At 31.6% G+C, this 27,164-nt stretch overlaps 2 protein-coding genes across 2 annotated transcripts; one reads left to right on the top strand and one right to left on the bottom strand.

Annotated features, from left to right (window-relative positions):
• Positions 1-205: 205 nt before the first annotated feature.
• LOC131660778 (NADH dehydrogenase [ubiquinone] iron-sulfur protein 7, mitochondrial) lies at positions 206-3,732 on the bottom strand. Its single transcript, XM_058930095.1, has 2 exons — positions 3,251-3,732; positions 206-722 (listed from the first exon to the last, which is right to left on the bottom strand). The coding sequence occupies exons 1-2, from the start codon at positions 3,643-3,645 to the stop codon at positions 488-490; spliced, it is 630 nt and encodes a 209-aa protein (XP_058786078.1). The 5' UTR covers positions 3,646-3,732; the 3' UTR covers positions 206-487.
• Positions 3,733-10,639: 6,907 nt separating this feature from the next.
• LOC131655253 (probable transcription factor At5g61620) lies at positions 10,640-11,796 on the top strand. The gene is made up of 3 exons (XM_058925148.1): positions 10,640-10,940; positions 11,036-11,238; positions 11,372-11,796. Exons 1-3 carry the CDS (start codon positions 10,709-10,711, stop codon positions 11,621-11,623), a joined length of 687 nt encoding a protein of 228 aa, XP_058781131.1. The 5' UTR covers positions 10,640-10,708; the 3' UTR covers positions 11,624-11,796.
• Positions 11,797-27,164: the final 15,368 nt, after the last annotated feature.

The following is a 27,164-nucleotide window of genomic DNA, read 5'->3' as shown; positions in this document are numbered from 1 at the left end:
ATAGTCTATAATAAACCACACACTGTGCAAGGATATGATTATTCGTTTATTCTATGTAAACTGTATCGTTATTTGGGGAAAGCCAAGGGTGAAAGTAGGGGGATAAATGAAAGAAACCATCAGTTCCATTCCAAAATATTCAATGTGACATCCTTAAGTAGGAGTAAGCAAATTTTGTCTAAAAAAAATCAAGAGTAAGCAAGAATGAAACTGGTAAAAAAATAAACATTGTAACTTATGAGTTATGAGGCAAACATGAGTTGTTAAACAACCCTGAAGTACATAAGAAGCACTAGTATATAAGAAACATTCAACTTCTCCGAGACCGTAAGCCCCCAAAGATCTCCACATAGAACATATAGAAATAATGTCACATCACATATCAACAGAATATCCACCAAACAAAGGGTGATTCATAGCAAAAGTAAAACAACCATGAATTGCTTATTATAAATGGCTTGGTGCCAATAGATAAACTTAATCGATCTCACTGTGACCACCAATGGAGGAAGTCCTTGCGCCTATTGATCTTCTTCTGGAGTTGGAGGAGTCCATACAGTAAAGCCTCGGCAGTTGGAGGGCAGCCTGGAACATAAATATCAACGGGAACTATCCTGTCACATCCACGAACAACAGAGTAAGAGTAGTGGTAGTATCCTCCTCCATTAGCACAACTTCCCATGGAGATAACCCATCTAGGCTCCGGCATTTGATCATAAACCCTGCAAGAATTTGTCAGCATTGACTTCAGTACTGTATATGGTAATCTGAAGTGCAAAATTCCCAACACCAAGATTATCGACTTCAGTACTGTATATGGTAATCTAAAGTGCAAAATTCCCAACACCGAGATGATTGACTTCAGTACTGTATATGGTAATCTAAGTGCAAAATTCCCAACACCAAGATGACGACGTATTACAAAAGACGTCACAATTATGGTAGATGTTCTTCAAAATTGCCAAGAGTAATTTGGAAAAGAATCCTCTCAAATTAAAATTTCGTATAACATTGCCAAAATAAAGAATATGTATCCTTTTTTTTTTTTAATATATGCTCAAGGAAGAGGATTCATTCCCAAATCTCAGGTAAGTGAGACACCAAAACAAATTCAGAAACATAAAAAATTTGCAGAGTCCTATAAGTGGAACAGCAATCTGGATAATGATATATTCATAGATAAAGATGAGCAAACTATAGTTTTATATAGTAGAATCATACTAAAATTAAATAGTGGCATGCATTATATTCTCTGTAACAAAAGTTGTCAAAGTCACAAACACACATTGTTAAAAATAGCATTATGTTTAAATTTCAATACCACTATTACACCATAACTATATAATAACACGCTGTACTAATCAGTGTATTGCAAAACAATAGCAAATTGTTCCATTTCCACTATGCTTTAGCTCTATTGCACCTCTCTAGGTAGTCAATCTTGGAGAGCAGCGCAAAACAGTTGACCCCAAAAACAAGGTTGTGTGTAGAGGGGGGATGAAATTACATGAAAAATATTAAAAACACATCTGATATGAAATTAAACAAATAATCCAAGACTCGTTATAATAAAAGTCACATAATTAAAAAAAACATACATTTAAAGACCAACAAAAGTCAAGGAAAAAAAAAAAGAGGGAAACATAAAATTAATGTAGAAAAATATCAAAACAGGGAAACAAAATCAGAAGAGAGGGGTTTGAGGAGGAAATCAAAAGTTCAAAAGAATAGGTAAAAAGTTAGAGAAGCAGAAGATGAGAAGTAAGGAGACAAAGCAGGACAGAAGGGGTAATAAATGAGAGAAGCAGAGAAAGAGAAAGAATACAAAAAGAAACAGTTCATTGCGATGCGGATCTCACTGCAGCGTTCAGGAGGAGGACACTCAATGGTGTCACAAAGAAATAGGAAGGAAGTGGGAGGGGTCGCGGCAAAGACAGAAGGAAGTATAAAGTAATTGTAGAGCTTCACAGAGAAGGAGAAAAGAGAAGAGGGTAGGATGGTTTAGCATACAAAAATGTCAAGAACACCCCCTCAAACATTTTAATTTTTAAGTGCGGTGTGGATTTTTTCCTTCAAATTCATTGCAGTAGACACCATACAGGTGTCATTTCGACGCCCGGCATGATTTGATCTTTGTGAAAGTGCCTGTAGTGGCAGCATCTGACTTACACGATGTACTGAGCTTCACCGTGGCAACCAACAGCCACTCCACGCAGCTATAGACTGGAATTTACTATCTAGGCACTGCTATAGCCATTATTTGACAACACTATATTTAATGTAATATAAGATGATCACTACATATAAACCTCTTCCAACATGCAGGGACGTTCAAATTTAATTGAAATGATTTCTACAACCACATTCGAGCACATAGAGAAGACTATCTGCTAGCCAACTCATATGGACTTGGGTGTGTATTATAAGGAAGAAAGGAAACTGCTGAAGGGAATTAGAAGCCAACCCACATGATTTAGATGCGTATTATTAAGTAAAAAGGAAACTACAGCAGGGGACTAGAAGTTCGTAGAGGAGCAACGAGAAAAGAAATTACTTCTAATAGGGGAGCGCATAACAATTGCAAGGACCTGCACACTTGGTTTGTAAAGAAACCTACTTCTAATTGTAAAATAGAATAAGAGATGAAAGGAAGATGAGGGGATAATCAAAGTCTGAATGAGGATTGGAAAGATAAGAAAGAGACCATTAAAAGAGTGTCTGCAAACTACAGTGTGTCGCTTCATTTTTCCTGTTTGGTGCTTATCATCGGTATTTGAAAATATTACTATTTAATGATACTATGACAAAATCATAAGCAGCAGAAAGATAAATTTCAGGAGATTTCTTCTACTAGTTCCCTACAGGCAGAATATTCTGAAGTAACCTATGATAAGATAATTGTCAATCAAAACAAACGAAACAAAGTATAATTTGATGCAATTAAATCCTATTTGAGATATCTACTGGCCTAAACACTATTAAAATTGTTTCAGAGAGCTTATGTAACCAGCTTTCAAAAGCTGTTTTCAGCTTATTTCCATAAGCTCTACAGAGGATAGCTTATGAAATAACTTGTAGCTAATATCAAAACACTTTAACTTTATTTCATTTTTGGCTAGCAAAAACCTATACATAAACATTTATATGATTAAAAAGCGTTTAATTACGTTGTATATCCAAACAAGACCTAAATCAAGAGTATTTGAACAAACAGAACATAAAAACCCTAGAAAAAGGGGAAGAAACCTACTTGCGAAGAGCGGGTGCCATCTTGTTAGTAAGAGTACCAGCAACAATCATACAATCAGATTGACGAGGGCTAGGTCTGAAAATGATCCCAAATCGATCCAGATCGTAACGAGCAGCACCGGTATGCATCATTTCAACAGCGCAACAAGCAAGGCCAAACGTCATAGGCCAAAGGGAACCGCGACGAGCCCAATTCAAGAGATCATCGACCTTCGAGATCACGTACTCCCCCGTCTTGGAAAGACCGGCTGGAGAGGAAGCCGATGGGGGAGGCGGTGGAGCATAGGGTGTAGGTGAGGTTGTGGATAGAGAAGGTAGGGTTGTGTGGAGAGAAAGTGCACGTTGCGGCGACGCTAGGTGGGAGAATCGTGAGGATGTTCGAGATAGAAAAGCCATGGCGAAGGGTTGCTGCAGAAAACGCTGCTTCGTGAGGCCCTTTCTTTCTTCCCCCTGTTTGTGTTTATTTGGACGGATATGCCAATCAGCGAAACTGTTTATGTTGGCCAACTTGACGTGGTGCACCGTGGACCATCACTATTTTTTTGACAAACTAACCCCCAAACTTTACGATATTGTTTCAATTTTTTCAAACTCAAATTAAATGTATGTTGGCTGTGGGATGTCTAAAATTTATTATTTCATTGAAATTGTGAATTTGATTTCTAGTTTAATAAATAAATGCCAAATTTGGTATTTGTTCCGCGAGAGGAACATAATTGACCAGTGAAATTGAGTTTTTGTTGTGGTGGAAAAGATACTGATTTGCAAGGTTATCACTTCAAGATTCAAGTCAATATGAGAGTAAGATAAGTAAATGAAGTTTGAATTTGAATTGTACATGGAAAACAATGAGTTTCTTCCTTAAAGAGTAGAGCTGTTATAACAACTTGTTGATCTTTAGGCATGAGATGCAGAGAACCGTTGGATGAATCCGGAATTCGAATCACATGCACTCTAACCCAGGATAACATGCCTGCTCCGCGAGTGACGTGGTGGACTCGATTTATTCTCTAGGTCAAGGCTATTGGGCCTTCTAAGTGATCCACAACAATTACTCCCAAGCCCTTACCTCTCTGCTCTGTAGGGTGGGCCTTTGTTGCGTTTGCCTTTTTCTGCCAACTATAGCCCAACTTGAGCGGAAAGTTAAGAAGTGACATCATTGTTAATGGGAAATCGCTATGCTCTATCATAATGACATTTGAAAACTAAAGTACTTGAGTATTTTTTTTAAACAATCTGGATCGTTGATAATGCCTATCATCTTTCTTTTCGTAAGACTTTGTGAAACCAGTTATATAGTTTCTCGGGGGCGTTACCTTTGTTCTTTTCACCATTTGTATTTCTACAACATATTATTTTCTAAATTGATGGAAATGGTGTCCACCATGAGTTAAAAAAAGGATACATTTATCTCTTGGGTAGATCCCGCAATTTTAGCAACCATTTTTAACTTTGCTCGTTAAGGTAGTCTAGAAAGGGTTTTCCTTTAGGTGGGTCCTTCTTTTGGCTATGGCATATTAATCCTTGAGGAAGATAGAAGATAGAAGGATTTACGAATCCACTTTTTCTATAATAGGTCTCCGCTTGCCCCTCAATAGTTTTGAAATAGAATTTCTGAACCATTTTATGGTTGATCCCTCGCAATTGAACCCTGTGAGTTGGGCCTGTGCCAAAGTCTTTCAATATTGGTGTGACTATCAGAAAGGAAATCCATATTTGTAACTTTTCTTTCATCTTTTTTCCAGGTACAACGGAGTGTGACAAATCGTGCTGCACATAGGAACATACGAATATGTTGTAGTGAAAAATAAATTCTCCAAACTTTTCACAGACATGTCCTGACATCTTGTCTGAGACAAGTGTCTCTGCAGACACTATATGCTACAACATAGAGAATATTCTCTCTTACTTGCAACAACAAAACTCCACACACTTTCCTCTATCATACACTATCATGTATTCCTTGCTCTTCATGCACTACTACTGAAAAGACATTTAACAATGGTTGGGAAAGATATATAATCATGCAGGACTAGGCGTTGTTATGTAGCGTGTGGTAGTATATGCGACACTTTCAATCACGGTCCAATGAACGTCGTAGTAAACAGGAAAGTGCACGCTCTTTAACAACGATTATTCCTAATAACCGTTGTGATATTATATGTGAATAAATGTCAATCGTATCATACTAGAATCAACACTACACCATTTTTGAATTGTTGTCAAAACTTGTATTATAAGTACACAATAAATTTGAACAGGTCGATGTATGCAATCTTTCCAACTTCCAAAGAGAATAGAAAGCGTATAGAATTAAAGAAACAATAACGAGCATCTTTGGTTTTTAAACTTCCAAGAGAAGAAGATGAAGAACCAGAAGGGACAATATAAAAGCGGAAGAACCAAAACACAAAAACAACTTCATTCAAAGGAATCAACATGTGGTATCCTGCTCAAGCTACCAACAATGTTGAGAATCCAAATGTTGTTATAGAGGATGTTGTCATGCAAAACCAGCCTGAGCCTCAAGATGTTGCTGCAGATGGTGTTGTAGTGCAAAACCAACATCATATTCAAGATATTGCTGAAGAGGGTGTTGTGTTTAGACTAATGAGAGTTCTCAAGGTGAGGAGAAGAAGAAGAAGAAGAAGAAGAAGAAGAAGAAGAAGGTTGAGGCAAATAATTAATTTTTTCGATTTTGAAGATGATGATGAGGCCGACTATGATTGGTCTAGTTTTATTTCAGCAAGAGGGTTTAGATATGATTATGGTTTTTGATTAAGTAATGAAAGTTTATGTTATGAAGTTTTAATCTTTATGTTTAACTGTCTTAAGGTTATCAACTTAAATTATCAACTTAAACTATCATCTTAAACTACAAATTATATAAACTAACAAACAGATAATTGTAATTGAAAATTCAACAGTTTGCGACGAACTTACTCGTAAGAAATCGTCTTTTAGTTGCATTCCTGTCAAGTTCACTGCATCTTCAATTATTAAATTTCATAACAAAGTAAATATTAAACATAAAGCAGATAGGAATCAGTGTAAATTTTTCAAATTTCAAGCCCTACTTCAACTATTATATTTCATAACAAATTAAATATTAAACATAAAGGAGATAAGAAAACACAACAACTTCAAATTTCTACAAAATCTCCCTGACTTCAGTTTGTTCTTCAAATTTTTGTTCTTCTTTTCTGAATTTTCTTACATAGCCTTCAAATAGCCCACAACTTCCAACTCTGACTTCATATCACTCTCATCTTCATTTCCCAAATTTTCTCTCATGTCTTCACCCCATATGAACAAATTACATGTTTCATCACTCCTCCAAAATGAACATCTCCAAAAAAGCCTTCCTTTATTATGTCCCTTCTTGCATTGGTACAAAATCATACGACTATCACAACCACATAAATTTTCAGATCTAGATTTTACAGTGGAAGAAGACATAGCAAAACATTTGGATGAGTTTGTATTCAAATGCGACATTTGAAACGAAACTGAACAACAATAATGAGTATGGGTGTTCTTGTCTTCTTTCAGATGATGTCGACGTTGTTGGTGCTAGGGTTTATTTATTTTTTTAGTGGAAAAATGGATACTTAGTGTTTAACATATATAAAGAAGCGTCAATGTGTAACAATGGCTTTATAAAGGAGCCGTAGTGATATACCTATTATTTTTTAATTAAATATAAATAAAATTGAATAGGCGCACATTAACGTAAAATGGATTAACTATTTGAGGAACCTAAGGATCAAACTCGGAAAAGTTGGGTTATATCACTACGGTTAGGTAATTAACCGTAATTATAACCTTAAAATTTTTAATAAAAAAATAAAAAACAATTGTTAGCGCATGTGTTTAGAAGTGTCACCACGGTTTTAGGGTGAACCGTGGTGACTTTGGCGTTGTTGTTTTCGTGTTTTGTAGTAGTGATGGATTTGATCATTAAATCTTCCTTCCCTTTCCATTGAACCAGAAAGTATCTTCCCTGAATCTCACCCAGATACAAAACAGGATGTCTGCTCTGATTCTAATTGAAATTCTGGTATACACATCTCAGATGTCCTAAGAGATGTTGAAACATTGATCTCTGAATAACACACAATGACAGGATAAGTATTATTTAAAACAATATTGGAAAGTAACTGAACACACAAGATTGTTAACCTAGTTCGGTGCACGACAACACCTACTCTAGGGACTACCAAGCTAGGAAGGAAATCCATTATTACTAATATCAATTCGAAGCTTAACAACCTCCGGTTTACAACTTCTCACTTAATCCCTACCCAATGCAACTTCTACCTAGAAACCTCCTAGATATGAGAAACCCCCCTCACTTCCAATCACCGCAGTGATGTCTCACAGTAAAAATCTCATTTACTGATATTGACGACCCTTTACATCAATCTTCAATTACAAACGATTCTAGATTAAGAACCTCTTAATCAAGAATAATACTTGATCTTGCTTAAAAGCTTCGATCAAGAATAATAGCTTGAGAACCAAGCAACACACACTTAGATAAATGCATCAACGATACCTAAGTGACATACAAACATTCAATACTTAACAACTTATGAATGAATGACAGAACTTACAACACAATGAAAAAATCATTCTCTTCTATCAAGAATGATATTAGATAGGCTCACAATTAACACACAAACCCTAATCAATTCTACCGTAAGTTCTACTCTAAACTAGGTTTGTCGTCTTCCATATATAACGCACTTCTGGACTGGATTTGGACTTCAAAGCGCAACAAGGAGACTGCTATAAATCTGCACAAGATTCTCCATAAAAATAGGTCTCCAATAATTAGTTTCCTAAATATTCTCCATATTTAAAAATTATGAATACATCTTAAAACAGATAAAATCTTTTATCCTTAAACTAAGCTCCAAATTGAATTGCATAAGATTTCCAGAATATTCTGTATATGTAACAATCCATATTCCAAAAGCCCATATTTGCATACAATCACGATTTTGGATGATTTTGCATAAGACATATTTTCTCGACATGTTTCTTCAGTTGCAGTTGATAGAACATTCTATTTAACATAAATTTGCTGCAAATTGAAATAGCCTATTTAACATGTAGCTCTCTAATTTATTTTACTAAATTTTTTACTAAAATTAATGTGAATCATACAATAAAAAATTAACGATATATAAAATTAAGGTATCACAATGACTTGCATCCAAAACAATCTCGTTGTTTAGGTTGAGGTTATGAGGATGTGTTGTAGATGATTTACAATACTCTCGTAACATTACTTCCGACCTCCTATTCTATGAGTAATACGAATATGACATATGTCTCACTCATGGCATATGAAAATAAAAAATTAAACCATGTGATAAAAGAAATCCCAACTTACCCCTGCTTCGGAGATGCATCTTCGAAGTAATTTTTTTTTAAAATTTTTTTCAGACTTCGGAAGTGCATTTCCGAAAACACCCAAAAATTGGTGTTTTCGGAGATGCATTTCCTTCACTATTTCATCATTTTTCTCCAAAACAAACCCAAACCCTCTCCAAAACTTCCATTATCTTAATTATTCACCATTACAGGACAAAAATTGTAATCGCATTGATAGTAAATTGGGAAGTCTCTTAAATGATAGTAAATGCAGAACGAGTTGTAATCAACCTGATTTGAAATTTCAAAGTGCCTTTTCTTCCTACTTAAAAGCGTGCTCTCTCACCCATTTTTCCTCCATATGTTGCAGCTTCGGTTGTTCGTCCACCTGTTGCAGCGCCGTTTGTTCCATCTGTTGCAGCGCCGGTTGTTACTCCATCTGTTGCTGCGCCGGTTGCTTCCTTGAGTTCGGCTCCGATTTCCATCGAGAGCCTGAATGCCGAAGTTAAACAGAAGGCTACTCTAGAGCCGGCTCCGTCGTCTTAGAAGGCGGTTAGGTTCCCTAACCGACCTGGTTACGGTCAATTGGGAAGGAAAATTCAAGTTCGTGCTAATCATTTTCAGTTGCGAGTGGCTGATAAGGATCTACACCACTATGATGTAAGTATAGTTTGCTCATAAGTTTTTTGAACTTTAAGTGTATAATTTTTGTTGTTGTTTATTATGTTGGTAAGTTACAATGTGGTATGGATTTCTAGAGGATCAGGACTTTCTAACCTGTTGCAGCGTCTCCTCCATCGTCTTTCTAACCTCATTCTTTTATCATCAGGATCGGGACTTTTCAAATTCCCACTCATATGAGAGTCAATCGGGTTAAACTTGACTAAAGCACGCTTCATATATATGAATGTACTAGTACTCATTAACTGTACTCATACAATATCCTACAAGATATTTTACAACATGTTTAAATGATAACAGCCGTGTTAACAAAAGGGCAACAATTTCTACACCTCTTGGTAAAAACATTGGATGAATAATCAAAACAAACCCTAAATTAGGTGTATTTTCCCATTAGGGTTTCATGATCATGAGAGTAATGTGAGGGTTTCATGATCATGAGAGTAATGTGAGTGGAATGTAAGAACAAAAAAACAATAAAAGTAAAGAAAGTGTAATTACCGGGAATATGAAAAGGAGGAGGTAGGTGAACAAGGGTTGGGTTTGGTTCAGTGATGTTGAGTTCAAAGATCGGGGACCGACGTTATCAAAATGTTGACTCATCCTCACCTACCCGTGTTTAACAATATGTAACTTTAATCTTATGTAATGTGATCGATGTAATCTTCATCCGATTAAATAAAGCGAATTGTTCTTGTTTGTTATTTTTCTTCTGTCCAGACCTTATTTCGGAAGTGCATTTCAGAATTCCTCCAAGGGGGTGAATTCGGAGATGCACTTCTGAATACACCAATTTTCTGAAAAACAACTTTATTTCGGAGATGCATCTCCAAAATCAATATTTTTCATTAAAATATTCACCTTTTCGGAGATGCATTTCCGAAAACACCTTTTTTTCAATAAAAGTACGTTTTCGGAAATGAACTTCCGAAACAAGGGGTATTTTTGTAAATTCACCAGAGGTGACCAAGAAGATTAGGAGGTGGGTAAAGAAATTTCCTAAACTTTTTACAAGCTTGGCTGATTTATTAATAATTGAAAGCAAAGCACTTCATCAGAAAAAGGTATCAAGGAACACAAAGGACTTAAATTTCTTTCTTTATAACTTCTGTATTCCATTTCAACTGCAAAACCTTGGGTGAGAAAGGTCCAAAATATGAAAAACCATGTCCTCTATTTCTACTGGACTTTCCTCAAATGGACCTTTTTACTTCCACTATACAATAGTGCCACCAAAGACCGCACAACAAAATTGCTTTGTTTTGTTTGTGAGTCTAAATATAATATTGCATGTTATGTTCTATAGTGTGTATATATATGGTGGTGCTAGTTTGGTGGGTAGGTTCATTGTACAATTGATCACATATCCTAGGGATATTCTTAGTTAAGTTAAAAAATGAGAGTAGCTAGAAAATGCTCATATTGTGGAACTATAGGACACAATTCAAGGACTTGCAATAACAGTCTCAGTCACAAACACAAACAGCTTTATCTTTGGTCTTCTTCACCTTCATCACATAGCTCTTTATCAATATATTCCTCCTCGCTTACTCGGTTTCGTGTAAATGAAAATTCAAACAATTGCTCCGGAAGTTGTCTCATATCTACAATCCCATGCAACAAAAAAGGTAATAATTATATTTTTATTATATATGTGTATCTGTCCTCTTACAAGTTGGTTTTGTAGAGATGAACTAATTTCGGTCTGAGTTTTTATGATCAGGTGTGTTGTGGACCGAGGATGAACACTATATGTTTCTCAGAGGACTTGAGAAACATGGGAAGGGTAACTGGAGAAGTATATCTAGAGATTTTGTGACAACAAGAACACCAACCCAAGTGGCAAGTCATGCACAAAAACATTTTATTCGACTGATTTCGAATAGCTTCATGAATAGAACACAACACAATCTCAACCTCCTTAGTGTAAGAAAATTATAAAAAGTCTCTTTCCATATTAAAAATAGTTATGTACATGTGCTTAGAATTAGAGTTACATGCACAAAAATTACTTTCAACTTAGTTTTTACTAAAATGATTCTGTAATAAATTTTGGCAGGTGGGGTGTGAAAGTAAAACAAGAACTTTTGAAGCATTTCATGAACCAAGTGAAGCTTTTGGCAGAAGAAACTTTCTCCCTCACTGGCTTTCTCATCATCAATATTCAGTTCTGAAATGGCCTAACTCTTCAACTTCAACTTCAAGGAATTGTAGTCCTGAGAAAGAAGCACCTGATTTAGAACTCAAACTTGCAACTCCTATGCCATTATTAGAGCTAACAGAGGCATGCTCTTTAAGCCATTTAAGTTAATCAGTATAGTGTAAGTGACACTGACTTTGAGGAGTCGTGTTTGTTTTATTGTGTAACTCACCCTATTCAAGCAAACTGTGAAGCACTGATTTCATGAAATAAGACAGAATTGGAAGTTTGTATATATAGTAAGTACTGACAATGTTTCACTTTAATTTTAGGGTTAATAGTCATTCACCCCTACCATATAGGCGAATTTTGATTTTTCCCCCTTTAAAAAAAAAGTTTTGGATTACCCCTGTAATTTTAAAATTTTTAAAACTTAAAGTCTTCTTCCCCTAAGAGGAAAAATTACCCCATGTAAAATATATTTTTTTGATTTATCCCCCTGGTTTTTATACGCTTAGGGGGTGCCCGAAAATTATAGGGGGTAATCCAAAACTTTTTTTTAAAGGGAGAAAAATCAAAACTCGCCTATATGGCAGGGGTGAATAACTATTAACCCTTAATTTTATTTAAAAATATAGCAGATGTTTAGGATAAATTTAATTTTGAATCGGCATAAAATCACATAATATACAAGATGGCTAGCTAGAAATATCAAGGGGAATTTCTTAATGAAAAAGAGTTATCTTATTCAGTTAAGATTCGTTCTTAGAACTGATTTGGGGCTGATTGTATTGGGTCTAATACTTTTAGTTTAGTTCATTGGCTTCACAACCCTTTAGTGTGTATTAACTTTGTGGTTGTAAGCTAATGTTTTTTTGATAGCTTTTGGATCCTCTTTCTTTTTTCTTGTATTGAGTTGAGTATCTCATATACTCTCTTCAATATATTTTCTTGCTTGTCAAATAAATATATAAAATGGGTGAAGATTTAGAGTATATTGTTGAAGAATTTGATCATCGATGTAGTTTGATTCCATTTTCTTGTAATCATTGATCTTTCACCTGCAAAATAATAAATAATTATATAAACCTGAGGCGTGTAAAAATACTGTCCTTAAGGATTTATCCGCCTCATAAGCGCAAATCCCCCAGGATTCAACAGGTTCTTCCCAGATTCTCATTATAAATCTGAGGTATCAGAACAACAAGAACTACTCTTTGAGATCACCAGAAGATGTAATCCAAAAACAAAAGAGCAACAAAAGAAAAGGAAGAAAAGAGGTTTTGTTAGATTATTACGTTCAAGTATTTTATTTTTTCTACTATTTCTAAAAGTAAGAGAGTAGACATATATATACATATAAGAGAATAATATTTAATGACTTGGACTAAGTCAAGTCAATATTATAATAAACTCATTATGGACCACATTAATATTTGCTTTAAATTATAAATAAAATAATAATAATAATAGTAATTTTCTTTAAAAATATTTTATCTTATTTTTCACTTAAAATTGAGACAAAAACTATTTAAAACTTTTGAAATATCATCAAAATTTACAACAATCCCCCACATATTTCAAAAGTTATTAAAAGTTGTATAAAAGAATTTCATGGATTAACATCATGGATGTGATGCATCAAACTAGTGTAGCAAGCTATATGAACTAGTCCTAGAATGATAGTACTTAACATACAGTAAAATTGGTGTAGCAAGCTATATGAACCAAAGACACTTTATGTATGTTAGAGGTCTACCACTCACATCACACCCCCACGGTTTTTGTTGTTGACGCTGTGGTGCGCTAATAGGCCATGCGCGTGCCTGGTTATTTCATGAGTGCTCTAGAGATTTCGCCAAGATCTCATACAAGCGGCCCCACTTAACACTCACATAGGTGATTTCATCAAGTGTATGCTGCAAATCATACACCACCTATAAAGGATATGAAATTCATTAAAAGCTACATAAACTTATCCTCTCAATAATGCAGTGTCTAGCACCTTCTCAATTACACCATGGGAAAAGGACGCAAACAAAAATTAATCAAATAATTTTTGGTGCTAGCAGAACTAACAAGTGACTTGTTCTTACCCATATGAACCTTTTTCATGGGATCTCCAATCACAAAGGTTGGGTTCCCATCATTTGTTAGTTTCAATTGGCTAAGTCCAATTCCCTTCGATGTGTCACAAATTAATTTCTTCCCAGGGCTTTGTCAGAAGATCGACTAGGATGACTTTGATTTGACTTCACATAAATAGAGGATCTTACCTCGTTATCAAGTAGCTACTTTATACACAAATGAGGAAGTCACACATTTTCTTCCTAAAAAATATTGACTAAGACGTCTCTAAGTCAATGAATCTCAAATATTACTCAAGTTTTAATATTAAACTTGGTCTCCATAATTAAATTTATACAGGTCTGCTTATATGACTTATAAGCGACATCATTATTTCTCAATAAAAATAAATAAAAATCTATTTAAGATTTTAGTACTGTAAAGGTGTGTTTGAATGCTTTTCAAATAACAACACCCCCCACAATGAAAAATAATTTCACATTTAATTTTATTCTCATTTCAATCGTATATTAACATCAATGTATTATTGTAACACCTTGGATCATCCACACTATAATAAATATCACAACTCAAAATGTCTCATGTGATTAAAACTCACCATACAAATATTTTTCACCATACTCAATAAATAATAAATAATTTTCCATTAATATGAAAAAATTTCTTACATTGAGAACAATGTTATCTCAAATTTCTCAAGTTATTATACCTCATAAACTTCCCAAAATTATTTCTATAATAACAGTTACGTTTCTATTTTTTTTCTCATTCATATCGTATATAATCTCAAAACTACTTAATATATTATCAATAAAATAATTAAATAATATTTTATAAAAAATAAAATATCTAAAATCATATATATATATATATATATATCAAATTAATTTCTTTTTATAATATAAATATTATATGCCCCCACATAAAATATATTCTAAGCAAATTAAAAGTGGGCATATCAATATATTGTATAATCTCATAAAATTTCATCTATAACAAAATATCTCAAATTCTACACTTAACTCAAATGATTATTGAGAATAAATAATATATTAAAATCTATTTAATTAATATCAATGAAATAATTGTTCATAAGTAAACCTACCATATAACTTTACAAGAATAAGTATCTCATATCTATAAAATCACAAAGGAATAAACATTCGTCCATAATTTTATAGATGCACCGTTAATTCATAACAAATATCTATACCGTTTATATATTTTTTTAATTTTACACCACATTCATTTATTGATATCATAAATACAATTATTTATTTTATTTAATACCACAATTAAATTTCAATCAATATATATATATATATATATATATATATATATATATATATATATATATATATATATATATATATATATATATATTATTGTATGTAATGATGATTCTAATCTTGTACTGTTTCTAATGGCATGAAACAACTCGAAGAAATATTCTATTTAATAATATTTAATAATATAATATTATAAAATTAAGACACAAAATAATAATTTATGATAAATGTTTAAGAAAAAGGTATTGTTAATTCTAGCTACCAGTTATCGTACGGATAAATAAAATGAAAAATCACCACCAGTTATTAACAATTCATAAATATTATGTTTTCTTTCTTTCTCAATATATTTTTTTTTAATAAGCAATTTTATAAGATATCGCACTAGGAGTGCAACCCTTACAACAAAAACTCTAAAGAGAGTTAAAATAATTTAGAGGTAATTTATACCAATCATAAAAATGTGTCCTAGATCATGATATGTCACCACAAAAAATAATTATATTGTATTTAGTTTCGATTAAGTAATTAAGCATACATTACAGAATTAGATACAAACTTGAATTTTATCACCATATTTTTTCTTTATCATTTGATTAATATAATAATTAAATAACAATGACAAAAGATATGTAAAGAAATGACGCTAAAATAAAAGGTATAGACCTATAGTGTTCAACAACAAAATTAGGTGAATTAAGAAAGTCTATGGTCTACATTACAAAATCTCATTATATATTTATAATCTATGACATGTAAAAAATAAACATTATCTTCGCATAATAAATATTTTTTTTTCACCCAGTTCATAAGCAGCAAAATAAAATTATTGAGGAAGAAAAACTTACTTGATTTTTACAGAGTCAAATATTAGAGTAATCCATTATGTCATCATTCTTTTTTCACAAAAAACAAATGCTTGTCAAAAACTCCCGTCGTCATGACTTTTCTGCTACTAGCAAAGATAAATCCTTAAGATTGTTGAAGAATTTGATCATCGATGTAGTTTGATTCCATTTTCTTGTAATCATTGATCTTGCACCTGCAAAATAATAAATAATTATATAAACCTGAGGCGTGTAAAAACACTGTCCTTAAGGATTTATCCGCCTCATAAGCGCAAATCCCCCAGGATTCAACAGGTTCTTCCCAAATTCTCATTATAAATCTGAGGTATCAGAACAACAAGAACTACTCTTTGAGATCACCAGAAGATGTAATCCAAAAACAAAAGATCAACAAAAGAAAAGGAAGAAAAGAGGTTTTGTTAGATTATTACGTTCAAGTATTTTATTTTTTCTACTATTTCTAAAAGTAAGAGAGTAGACATATATATATACATATAAGAGAATAATATTTAATGACTTGGACTAAGTCAAGTCAATATTATAATAAATTCATTATGGACCACATTAATATTTGCTTTAAATTATAAATAAAATAATAATAATAATAGTAATTTTCTTTAAAAATATTTTATCTTATTTTTCACTTAAAATTGAGACAAAAACTATTTAAAACTTTTGAAATATCATCAAAATTTACAACATATTTATATTGTCAAACTTTAAAGTTAATTCACAGACCGACTAAAAACTATCAAATGTGATTCTTTTTGTGCTTTAAGAGTTTACTAAAAGAGTGTTAAGTACGGGGTTGGATTTTTAAGCTAGTAGACCAAAAAAAATATAAGTAAAAAACAAAACAGAAAAATAGATGAATAGATTTAAGCTTAAATATATTTTTGGTCTTTATAAATATTTTAAATTTTATTTTTAATTTATATTAAAAAAATAATATATTTTAGTCCATACAAAAATTTTATGCATACAATTTTAGTGTCTGCTATTTTTTAAATTTTTGAAAATTGTTTAATTATCCTTTAATTTTTAAATTTTTAAATATTTTTTTCATACATGTTTAGAATACTGTAAAATATTTATTTACCAAACTATAAAATTTTTTAAAATGAGAAAAATTAATTATGAATTTTTTTAATTCCAAAAGATAATAAATCTTGACTTAGATGTTAAATTTTGATTACCTTTTGTTTCAATGAACTTTTTAAAACATTCTAAACTTGTCTGCAAAATAATCATTCAAAAATACACATTGGATAATAGTAGGGACTAAAATTACATGCAGAATAATTTTGTAGAAACTAAAACATACCACATTTTTTTATAAGGACCAAAAGCAAAAATTGATATTTTATAGGGATCAAAACCATATTTAACCCGTAAATTTATGTCATTTATAAACAAAACTAGTATTACTCGTCAGAACTTCACATCCTGCGAAACGACTCATTCATCTATTTTCGTGAGTTGCGTGTATTTCCTCTCGTTGCTAGGTGTATGTGGTTAGGGGTGGCAAAATGGGTTGTACGCCCCCGCCTAAACCCTTTTAATTTAATGGAATAAAGAGAAAATTTGGCAAAAAATATTGAATTTTCAAAACAAAAAATTTAGTCTCAATAGAAAACATAGTTATTTTATGATTATTAAAAAAATAATTCATAATTATAAAATTAATAAATTATTTTATCAAGACAATTATCTTTATTTGAGAGACAAAACTTTTACCAGCATAATAACTATTATTTTTAATGCACAATTTTCTTTAATTGAGTAGCAAAATTTTTTCTTTATCCATCTCATGAGTTTTTTTCTTTTTGTATAATTATTTAATACAATTTAGTTTATTCGATCATTATTTATTTTATAATTAAATAATTCATTTTTAATTTATATGTTTATTTAAATACATTTTATATTTTATCAAATTAAATATTCAATAGCGGTGTAGACAACTAATTTTTTATCTCATGAATCACTATGAGAATAATATCTATTTTATTTTAATCAACAATTGACTTTATTTGAAAGATAAAATCTTTAGTTCTAAATTTATAAATTTTCTTTTTGTTAGAGATTTTCAAAATATTATTTGGAAGTTTAAATATCTATTAATTAGAAACAATATTTTCATGTTTTGATTAGATATCCTGATGGTAAGGCATAATTATTTTATTACTCAGATATAGGGTTTGAGTTCAAATGCAAGGCTCAAACTCGCGTTCCTTGGGACAGAGACGCACGACTCTACCACTAGACCGTCATGTCGCTTGGAAATAATGTGAATGGTTAAGATATATAATGATGAATTTGTTCACCAAGTGACATCATTTTCTCTAGGGGTGGCAAAGTGGGCGGCCCGCCCCGTTTAGGCCCACCCCATTTAAGCCCGTCCAAAAGCGGGGTGGGGCGGGGCGGGCCTACTTAGGTGGCCGAGCTCAAAAGTCATGCCCGCCCCGTTTACTAACGAGTCGGCGGGTTGGCGGGCCGGCCCGCTAAATTTCATTTATTTTTTTATTTTACAATTTTATTTACCACATAATTTACAAAAAAATTAATTATTACCAAAAGATCGATAAACTATTTTTTTAACAACGCACAATAGAACTTCAAACATGTCTTAAGTCCAAACACTTCAAAAAATAAAACAAATAAAGATCAATTATAACAAAAAAAATAACGAAATAAACTCAACCACAATAAAAAAACGTATCAAAATAAGTAAATAAAGAATACATATCACTCTAATCCATTTTAAAGACTAACTTCTAAAAAACCCAATTAAGAATTTACATAAGATAGACATTGATAACAATTACACTGCATAATACATCACGGTGCATAAAATAGTAGTTCATAAAATATCAACACCTAATTTTCTCACTAATTACTTTATATAAACTTTTATATTGACCGATTCCTTAATAGTTAAATCCAAAATTTGTCACACTTATAGACTCATCAAATCTCTCCTTTTCTTAAAATCAACATCTATTTCTAAAGAAAACATGTGAGCTAATGTATTAACAACTTAATAATTATGCATGTTATACAACTATTATTTTCTTTCAAGCTTTTCCAATCAACACATGTATTAGAAAGTTATAGAAAGAACGTTACAATTATAATTCAATTTGTATGTATAATAATTTAGAATACAATTCAATCAACATAATTATAAGAGAAGAGTGTTATTTTTAGAATTAAAGTTGTTTTAATTCTAAATAAAAAATAATTTTTTTTAATAAAAAGCCCGCGGGCAAAACCCGCCCCGCCCCGCCTCGGCCTGCTTTTTTAACCGAGTTAGGCGGGGCGGGCCAACTTAAGGTACCGAGCCGAAAACCTCAGCCCAGCCCGCCCAAAATGGCGGGTCAAACGAGCCGACCCCGCGGGCCTGGCCCGTTTTGCCACCCCTAATTTTCTCTATAAATAGAGACACTTGGGAAATCAAAAATACACACTAAATAGAAATATACAAATCTATTTTCCACCATTTTAATTATTCTAAAATCATGACATTAAAGAATTCAAAGTATCTTAAAGGAAATTCGTTGTTAATCTCAATTGCATTCAATATACTATAATTGGTGGGGGGGAATTGATCCTAAAGGTTAGTGTGAAATTCACACGCTTTGAATTTTCAAGTACGATCTTCGTCAACACCTTATTTGTTCTGGTGCTGCCACATATCCACCAACAACCACAAATATCTAACACTTTTTTTACTTTCTCCATCTCAAGAGTTCCTTTTAATTTTTATTTTTGTATGGCTATTTAATACAATTGAGTTTATATGATCATTGTTTATTTCACAATTCAATAATTCATTTATATGTATTACTAAATACATTTTATACCGTATCAAATTGGATAATACTTCAAAGTCGTGTAGACAACTAATATTTTCCTAATGCATACATACCTTATAGAATAATATTGACTATTCTTATTTGTGTTGCATATGCTGAAAGAAGTTTTTCTAAATTAAAATTATTAAAATCTTATTTGAGATCTACTATGTCACAAGATAGATTAAATAGTCTTGCGTTGGTTTCAATTGAAAATAATTTTTTGAAGAACCTTGATTATGAACAAATTATTATTGATTTTGCAACAAAAATTGTTAAGAAGAAGAAGAAGAAGAATAAGTCTCTTTATAGTGGTTTATGTTTTGATATAGTATAAGCATTGATTCAAAGATCCATACTTGTATTCTTTTTTCCCAATGTCAAATGAAAATGTGTTTTTATCCAATTATTGCTTTTATCCTTATGTATTTATCGTTAAAAAAAATTCGGGGCACCACTATTTTGATTCGCCCAAGGCACTCAAATTCAAAAGACCGGCCCTGCGCCCCGCCTTCACTTTTTTGCGAGGCGGGGCAAGGTTTTAGACCCGCACTCTCTAATATGCCCGTCCCGCCCCGCACTGTTTTTTCGCGGGCTTTTACGGGGCGGGCATGCCCGTTTGCCACCCCTATATATATATATATATATATATATATATATATATATATATATATATATATATATATATATATATATATATATATATATATATATATATATATATATATATATATATATATATATATATATATATAAACTAATTTCTTTTTACATATAGCGTATAAAAGACTACAGGACAAATTGGTTTTTTAATAATATCGAAAAAACAAGGAATCAATATTATCACTAAAACATAATAAAAGTATAAGAAAAATATTTAAATATCAAAATAAAGCTTCTTTAAATTTACAAAATTTAATATTAATAATTTAAAACATATATTTCAACAAAATCATGATAAATATAATCATTTCTTTCGATTATATTAAAAGATAGACAATATCTCAGTTACTACTATTTTTATTAAAACTATATTAGTTTTATATTAAAACTATATTAATTAATTTTTATGTATCATTTATTTAATTAATAAAATATATTTTATATTCTTATTAGTTTTCTTTAAAATAACACACCCTCTCCCTTATCTTTAGAAAAAAAATTATAATTAAAATTAAAAATAAACATAAAATTAAAAAAATACAATGATAATATAAAATAATTTTATATTATTTTTTAATAAAAATTTATCAAATGTCACTCAGATGAAATATGACATGAGTGCGACATGTGTATAATATCGTTGTTGGGATTAAAAACGGTGAGACTAGCTGTCTAGGAAAATCCGATAGAGAGACTGACAAACACAAGACCAAATCATAAATGGTTCATTTATGAAACTTAGGATTTTGGTGGGATTGCGTTTCTTCCATTTAAGACGGTTCACCTACACCGAGTGAATACAGCACGCACCGTTTAATACATTACCACTAGCACTAGTGTGGGGAGAGTCTAACGACAGTCTTTGCCATTTCATGTTACTCCCTCTCACTTTCTCAAATTAAATCTTTGTTTTTACTCTTCTACAGTCAAAATCATTCATTTCAGAAACAAATGTTTTAAAATAAATTATCTATTTTAATTTGTAATATAATATTAATTTTTTTATACATTTTTTAATATCCATGAGTCAGTGTATACTATACCTTAAATTAAAATTAATTTCAAATTTTAATTTATTTTAAAATAAAATAATTGTAAAATGTGACATAATATTAAATTATATTGTTTAATTGGATGAAAATACTTATATCTAATTAAATTCAAAGATACGAGAATATTCATATTTATTTTTAAATTATATTTTTAAATTGGGTCATGTTAATATGTAGACATATGTTAAGCATACTATAATTAAAAAAAATTAAATATAATAAAATTATATTTAAAGTTTCAATTAAACGTACGTGTTCCAAAAAAATATTTCTATAAATAATTTATTATCTTGTGTTATTGGAGCATATGTTACATTTTTCCTTTCAAATGTTAACACTCTAATGCTTAAGTTAATGAAATTAGAGAAGAGGAACTTATAAGTATGTATAAGAAGATGTATTTTAGTGTGATGGGTAGTCACATTTATATATAAACAACATATTAAATAGTCCTTGATGAACTCGGAGCCTTGTGTAGGGGAGTATTGGATGGATTCTAATGATTGAGATTAAAGTGATGTCGAGCTTTAGTGCATAGCTTTCCAGCAAGAGTATACATGTTTGTTTGTTTAAGGTTATGTTTGGGAGTTTGAAAGGGAATGAAGGAGAGAGTTTTAAAAAAGAAAGAGAAGAATTAAATGAAAAGAATTGAAGAATTTTGACTGAGAAGTTTTGGAGGATTTGCTTTTATTAATAACACTAAAAATCTTATAATTTGGAGAACTCAAAATTTTTATTGAAGGAGATTTTTGAAGAGTTTTGGGAGACTTACATAAATTTTTAAAATATCTTTTATGTTATTATAGTATTCTAAAAATAAAAAAATATATTATTAATAAACACTTTTATATCATTCTATACAAAATTATTTAAAAATGTCAAATATTCTTCTACATATTTTTAAAATTCGTTTTCGGAAATCTTCCTCCTCTCTTCCTTCAAAACTCTCAAACATAACCTAAATAAATACAACTTTTAAAAGAGCCTTTTACTTGTCGATCTTAATAGATTGTTTGGACGGTCCTAAATAGATCCCCAAGTCCTTGCTATCAATAAGCTAGGATTAATGTTGTAAAATTATTAAAATCAACTTTAAGGAGGATAAGAAAATAGGAGCATGCTTGTCCCATATTTTAATATTTTTCTATATATGAGTACTCATGTTCTTTACAAGGAGGACCAATGTGCCTTGTCTTTGGTTAAATTGTTTCCCATAAACATCTAAAAAAGAGTGACATCCTCTATCTGTCTCTATTTATACTAAAACTTTGAAACACAAATGACGTATTTTAATCAATCATTAGTTGATTTAGTGGTAATTAGCGTTAGATTTGATAGAAAAAATAACAATTACAATCGAGAGGGGGTTGAAATCATTTAATGTTAAAATTAACCCTCAAATCGAATTAAACCGACGATGATAAAAAAAATTACATATCCTAAAATAAGTTAATGACGTAACTATTATTTATATTTGTGTTACTTTTTTCATCTCATAAAAATAATTTATTTAATATGCGTAAGTTATTAAAAAGATAACTAAATCTATTAAGTTTAATGGTGAAGTGAAAATTAATAAATAAATATATAATATTAGAAAAATAAATGAATATTATATTTATATTTAAACATTAATATTTTAAAATAAAAATATGAAGAAAACACTTTTATATAAATAGTATTAATAAGAGTTATAATTAGGCAAAAAGTAATAAATATATTTAGAAATTCAAAGAGGATTTTATATTAAAGGATTTTGCTAACCAGTATCCTCAAGACACTTTTTAAGTAAAATAAAAAAAATTCTTTATAAGAGTTAATATTTTAATTTTCAATACATTTTTAATGTATTAATACACATATTTTAAAAAAAAAAAATTACTTTAATCACTTAAAGAGTATTCAAAACGCATTGATTAACATTTTCTTATATTAAAAATATTGTAAAAAAAACTCTTATAATTAAAACGGATATGAATGAATGAGCTAGATCAACTAATATGAAATAGTTGAAATAAATGAATTTAAGTTGTAATAATGTTTGTTTATATTGTTAAAATATATTTATATTCAATAAATTTTAAAACCAAAAAGAAAAAAATATTAAAATAATTTTTTATTATGAAATATTTGTGTCGTAAATATTTTATTGTTACCAATAAAATGTGACAAAAAATTAGTAAAATTTTATTATTGACTACATATTCAAGTAACAATTATAATATTAAAGTGCTTAAATGTTTTTATTGTACTAGAACCTATTCAAATTTCTTTTTAGAATATATATATATATATATATATATATATATATATATATATATATATATATATATATATATATATATATATATATATATATATATATATATATATATATATATATATATATATATTAGCGGGTGAAATATCTCAAAGTGTTGTTACATTATACTAAACCATATAGATGATTGAAAGGAAACCAAGAGCTAATGAATGTTAACTTAAAATCAGGAAAAGGGAAGAAGAGAAAGCAAATGTAAAACGAAGTTACATTAACAAAGATGGGCATTTACATAGGGCATATGATCATAGTAGTTTATTACCAGCTAATACTCTTCCGATGAGTAAAGCAGCAGAACTCACGATTTTTTTATGCAATTGATTAGGTTAATTAAAATTAAAACCAGTGATCAGTGTCCCCAACCTTACCCTGATTACTCCAATTAAGCACCTTTGCAAGCCACTCACTGTCAAAATCAACTTCATCTTCAAATTCTTCTTCCATTTTGTATTCTTCAACAACTCTAACCTCTTCAAACTCACCAGCATCCACCGCATCACGGTGGAGCTCCACCACCGGAGAAATCTCCATCTCCTCCTCCTCCGCCGAATCCGCCTTCGGCAGCAACGGCGTTGGACATGCAACGATCTCTTTGTAAAACTCTTGCATGACTTCCTCTATTGTTTCCTCTTCGAAAGAGAATTCGCTTGCATCGGTGTCGGAGTCGGTGAGAAGCTCTTGGAGTTTTCCGGCGAGAGCTTCTGTGGTGGATTCTGCAGTTGCACGTGCATTCTCTTCTTCCATCAAAAACAATAGTGTTGTTTGTTCTCTGATATTGTGAGTGAGTGAAGGTTAAAATATGAGAGAAATGAAGAAAGTGTGATGCCACGATGGAATTAATGTAGTCGTGGAGTGATGACGTGGCAGGTGGTGGAATGAAACCACCAGTCATCGCACATGGGAGTGATGTGAATCTACCTACCTATATATAACGACAATGGATTTTAAATACAAATCTATATTTAATTTTGTTTTTTTATAAAAATAATTCATTAATAAAAATAAAAATAAAACTACTCAGATATAAAAAATGAATTAATACCATAAATATTCTATTTTAGGTCCTAACTCCACCATTTAAAATTGTATGGTCCTAAAGGATAATTGTAATACCTGAAGTAATACCATAAATATTCTATTTTAGTGGAAAACCTCTCAAGAAACCAGACTACCAATATCTGGTGGAACAAGTCAACAGTAGGCTTGCTAGTTGGCAGACTAATGTTTTATCTTTTGCAGGTCGGGTTACTCTGGCGAAAAGTGTTATTGAAGCTATACCTACATATCCTATGATGACCAATCTGATACCCAAAACCTGTCTTGATGAAATTCAAAAGCTGCAGAGGAATTTTATCTGGGGAGATCAGGTTGATAATAAGAGGTTTCATGCTATTAAATGGGAGCACCTTACTTATGAGCGGGGCGCTGGAGGCTTATGCCTACGAGATCTTTGTACAGTGAACAAAGCGTGCTTAATGAAGCTTAATTGGCAACTCATGTCGAAGTCAGAGGATTTGTGGTGCTGTGTTTTAAAAGGATTGTATGGTAAAGATGGTCACGTCGATTATGCTTGTAGAAAACCATCGCACTCTAGCATGTGGAAAGTCATATGCAACGGCATGATTACACTGCAGAAGACAGGTATTTGGAGTATTGGGAATGGGAGGAAAATCAATGCTTGGACGGACATTTGGATAGAGTCAGAGTTGTGTATTGCTGATTCTGGAATCCACGTACCAGAAGGGATGAGGGGAATGAAAGTAAGTGATATTATTGGTGCTAATGGAGATTGGAATTGGAGTCAATTGAATTGGCTGCCCAATAATATTCTGGACAAGCTGCACTCAGTGCTACCTCCGGTAGAGACGAACGATGAAGATCAGTTGTTAATTACAGGGACTGGTGGAGGTGAATTTTCGGTGAAAGAGATGTATCAATCTTTGTATCAAGTGCAGAACCAAGTCAAGACGGGCGTTTGGAAGCACATTTGGCAGTTGAGGGTGCCGGAGAGAATTCGGTACTTTATCTGGTTATCAACGCATGATAGATTATTAACAAACTCGAAGAAGAGCAGAATGAGGCTTGGGTCGGCTAGTTGTAATATCTGCGGGCATGTTTATGAGGACGTGCTTCACGTCATGCGGGATTGTACAACTGCTATGCAGGTCTGGAGTAACTTAGTGCCTCATAATCTTGTGCACCAATTCTTTACGATGAACTTGCAACAATGGATAAATTTTAACAGCAAGAAGAATAATAGGGTGGACAAAGAGTGGTCCAGTCTGTGGGCTACTAGCTGCAGCTCCTTATGGATGTGGAGGAACAAGGAGAATCACTGTGATGGGTACCTCAGGCCGTTTGACCTGGGTGATTATATCAGGCAAAGAGTTGCGGAGTATGAGGAGGCGATGCTTCTGAACCAGGTGGCCATGGAGCAAACTCGAGTGGCTCACCGAATTTCTTGGTGTTCGCCCCAAAAGGGTTGGATCAAGCTTAATGTGGATGGAGCTTGCAAGAATGGCTCAGGATCAGGTTGTGGGGGGTTGATAAGGGATGATAAAGGAAGGATGGTTATTGGATTTGCGAAGTATCTGGGTAAGTGTAATGCGTTATGGCAGAATTATGGGGGTTATATGAAGGTCTCAAACTCCTTGAAGGATGGCATGGTGTCAAAGTGGAGATTAATGTGGATTCCACTAAGGTCCTTAAGGCTATAGAGAAGAGATGTTCTGACATGATTGAGAGTTTATCTCTCATCATTCAGATCAGTTGGATTATTGATCAGTTGAATGAAAAAATTATTTGTCATACGTACAGAGAGGCGAACAAATGTGCAGATGCACTTGCTACTGTGGGATGTGGAATTCAAAATGACAAGATTATATATAGTGATGCGCCTGACTGCATTGCAAGGCTGATTCAAGAGGATGTTAGAGGATCTTGTAACCATAGACTAGTGACCGTGTAGTTTCGTTGTTTTCGGGCTTAGGCCCTCCTTATTTCCAAAAAAAAAAATGATGGGATTGTATTAGATTTTATTTATTTTTTCATTTAGTTACACTATAAAATTAACAAATGACTAATTTTTTTTTAATAATTATTAATATTAATGCAAAATAAATTAATTATTAATGATATTTACAATTCAATGAAAATAAATATAGGTGATGTTTTTAAGAAGGGTCTGTTTGGTAAAAATAGTGGTTGACTGATAAGTTAGCTGATGATAGCTTATAGCTTATAGCTTATGACTGATGACTGATGGCTTATAGTTTATAGCGGATGGTTGAGACTGATAGTTTATAAGTTAATTGAAGTGTTTGGTAAAATTAATGGTTCAATTAACTTATAAATGTAAAATGACATAAAAGATATTTAATATCTAATTATTTATTTTAAATTAAAATAAATTATAAGGGTTAAAAATAGATTTTAATTAAAATAATAAAGATAAAAAAGGAAGAAAAACTAATAAGCTATAAGACATAAGTTAAAACGCTAACTGAAAAATAAACTATAAGCTAGTAAAATAAGCTATAAGTTCGTGATGAAAAGACCGTTACCAAACAGATTTTAACTATTATATGAGCTAATA

The sequence above is a fragment of the Vicia villosa genome, linkage group LG3 (genome assembly GCF_029867415.1).
Source record: "Vicia villosa cultivar HV-30 ecotype Madison, WI linkage group LG3, Vvil1.0, whole genome shotgun sequence".
In the NCBI taxonomy this organism is placed as follows: Eukaryota; Viridiplantae; Streptophyta; class Magnoliopsida; order Fabales; family Fabaceae; genus Vicia; species Vicia villosa.
The sequence above is the reverse complement of the archived record's forward strand: the minus strand, read 5'-3'. Positions and strand labels throughout refer to the sequence as shown.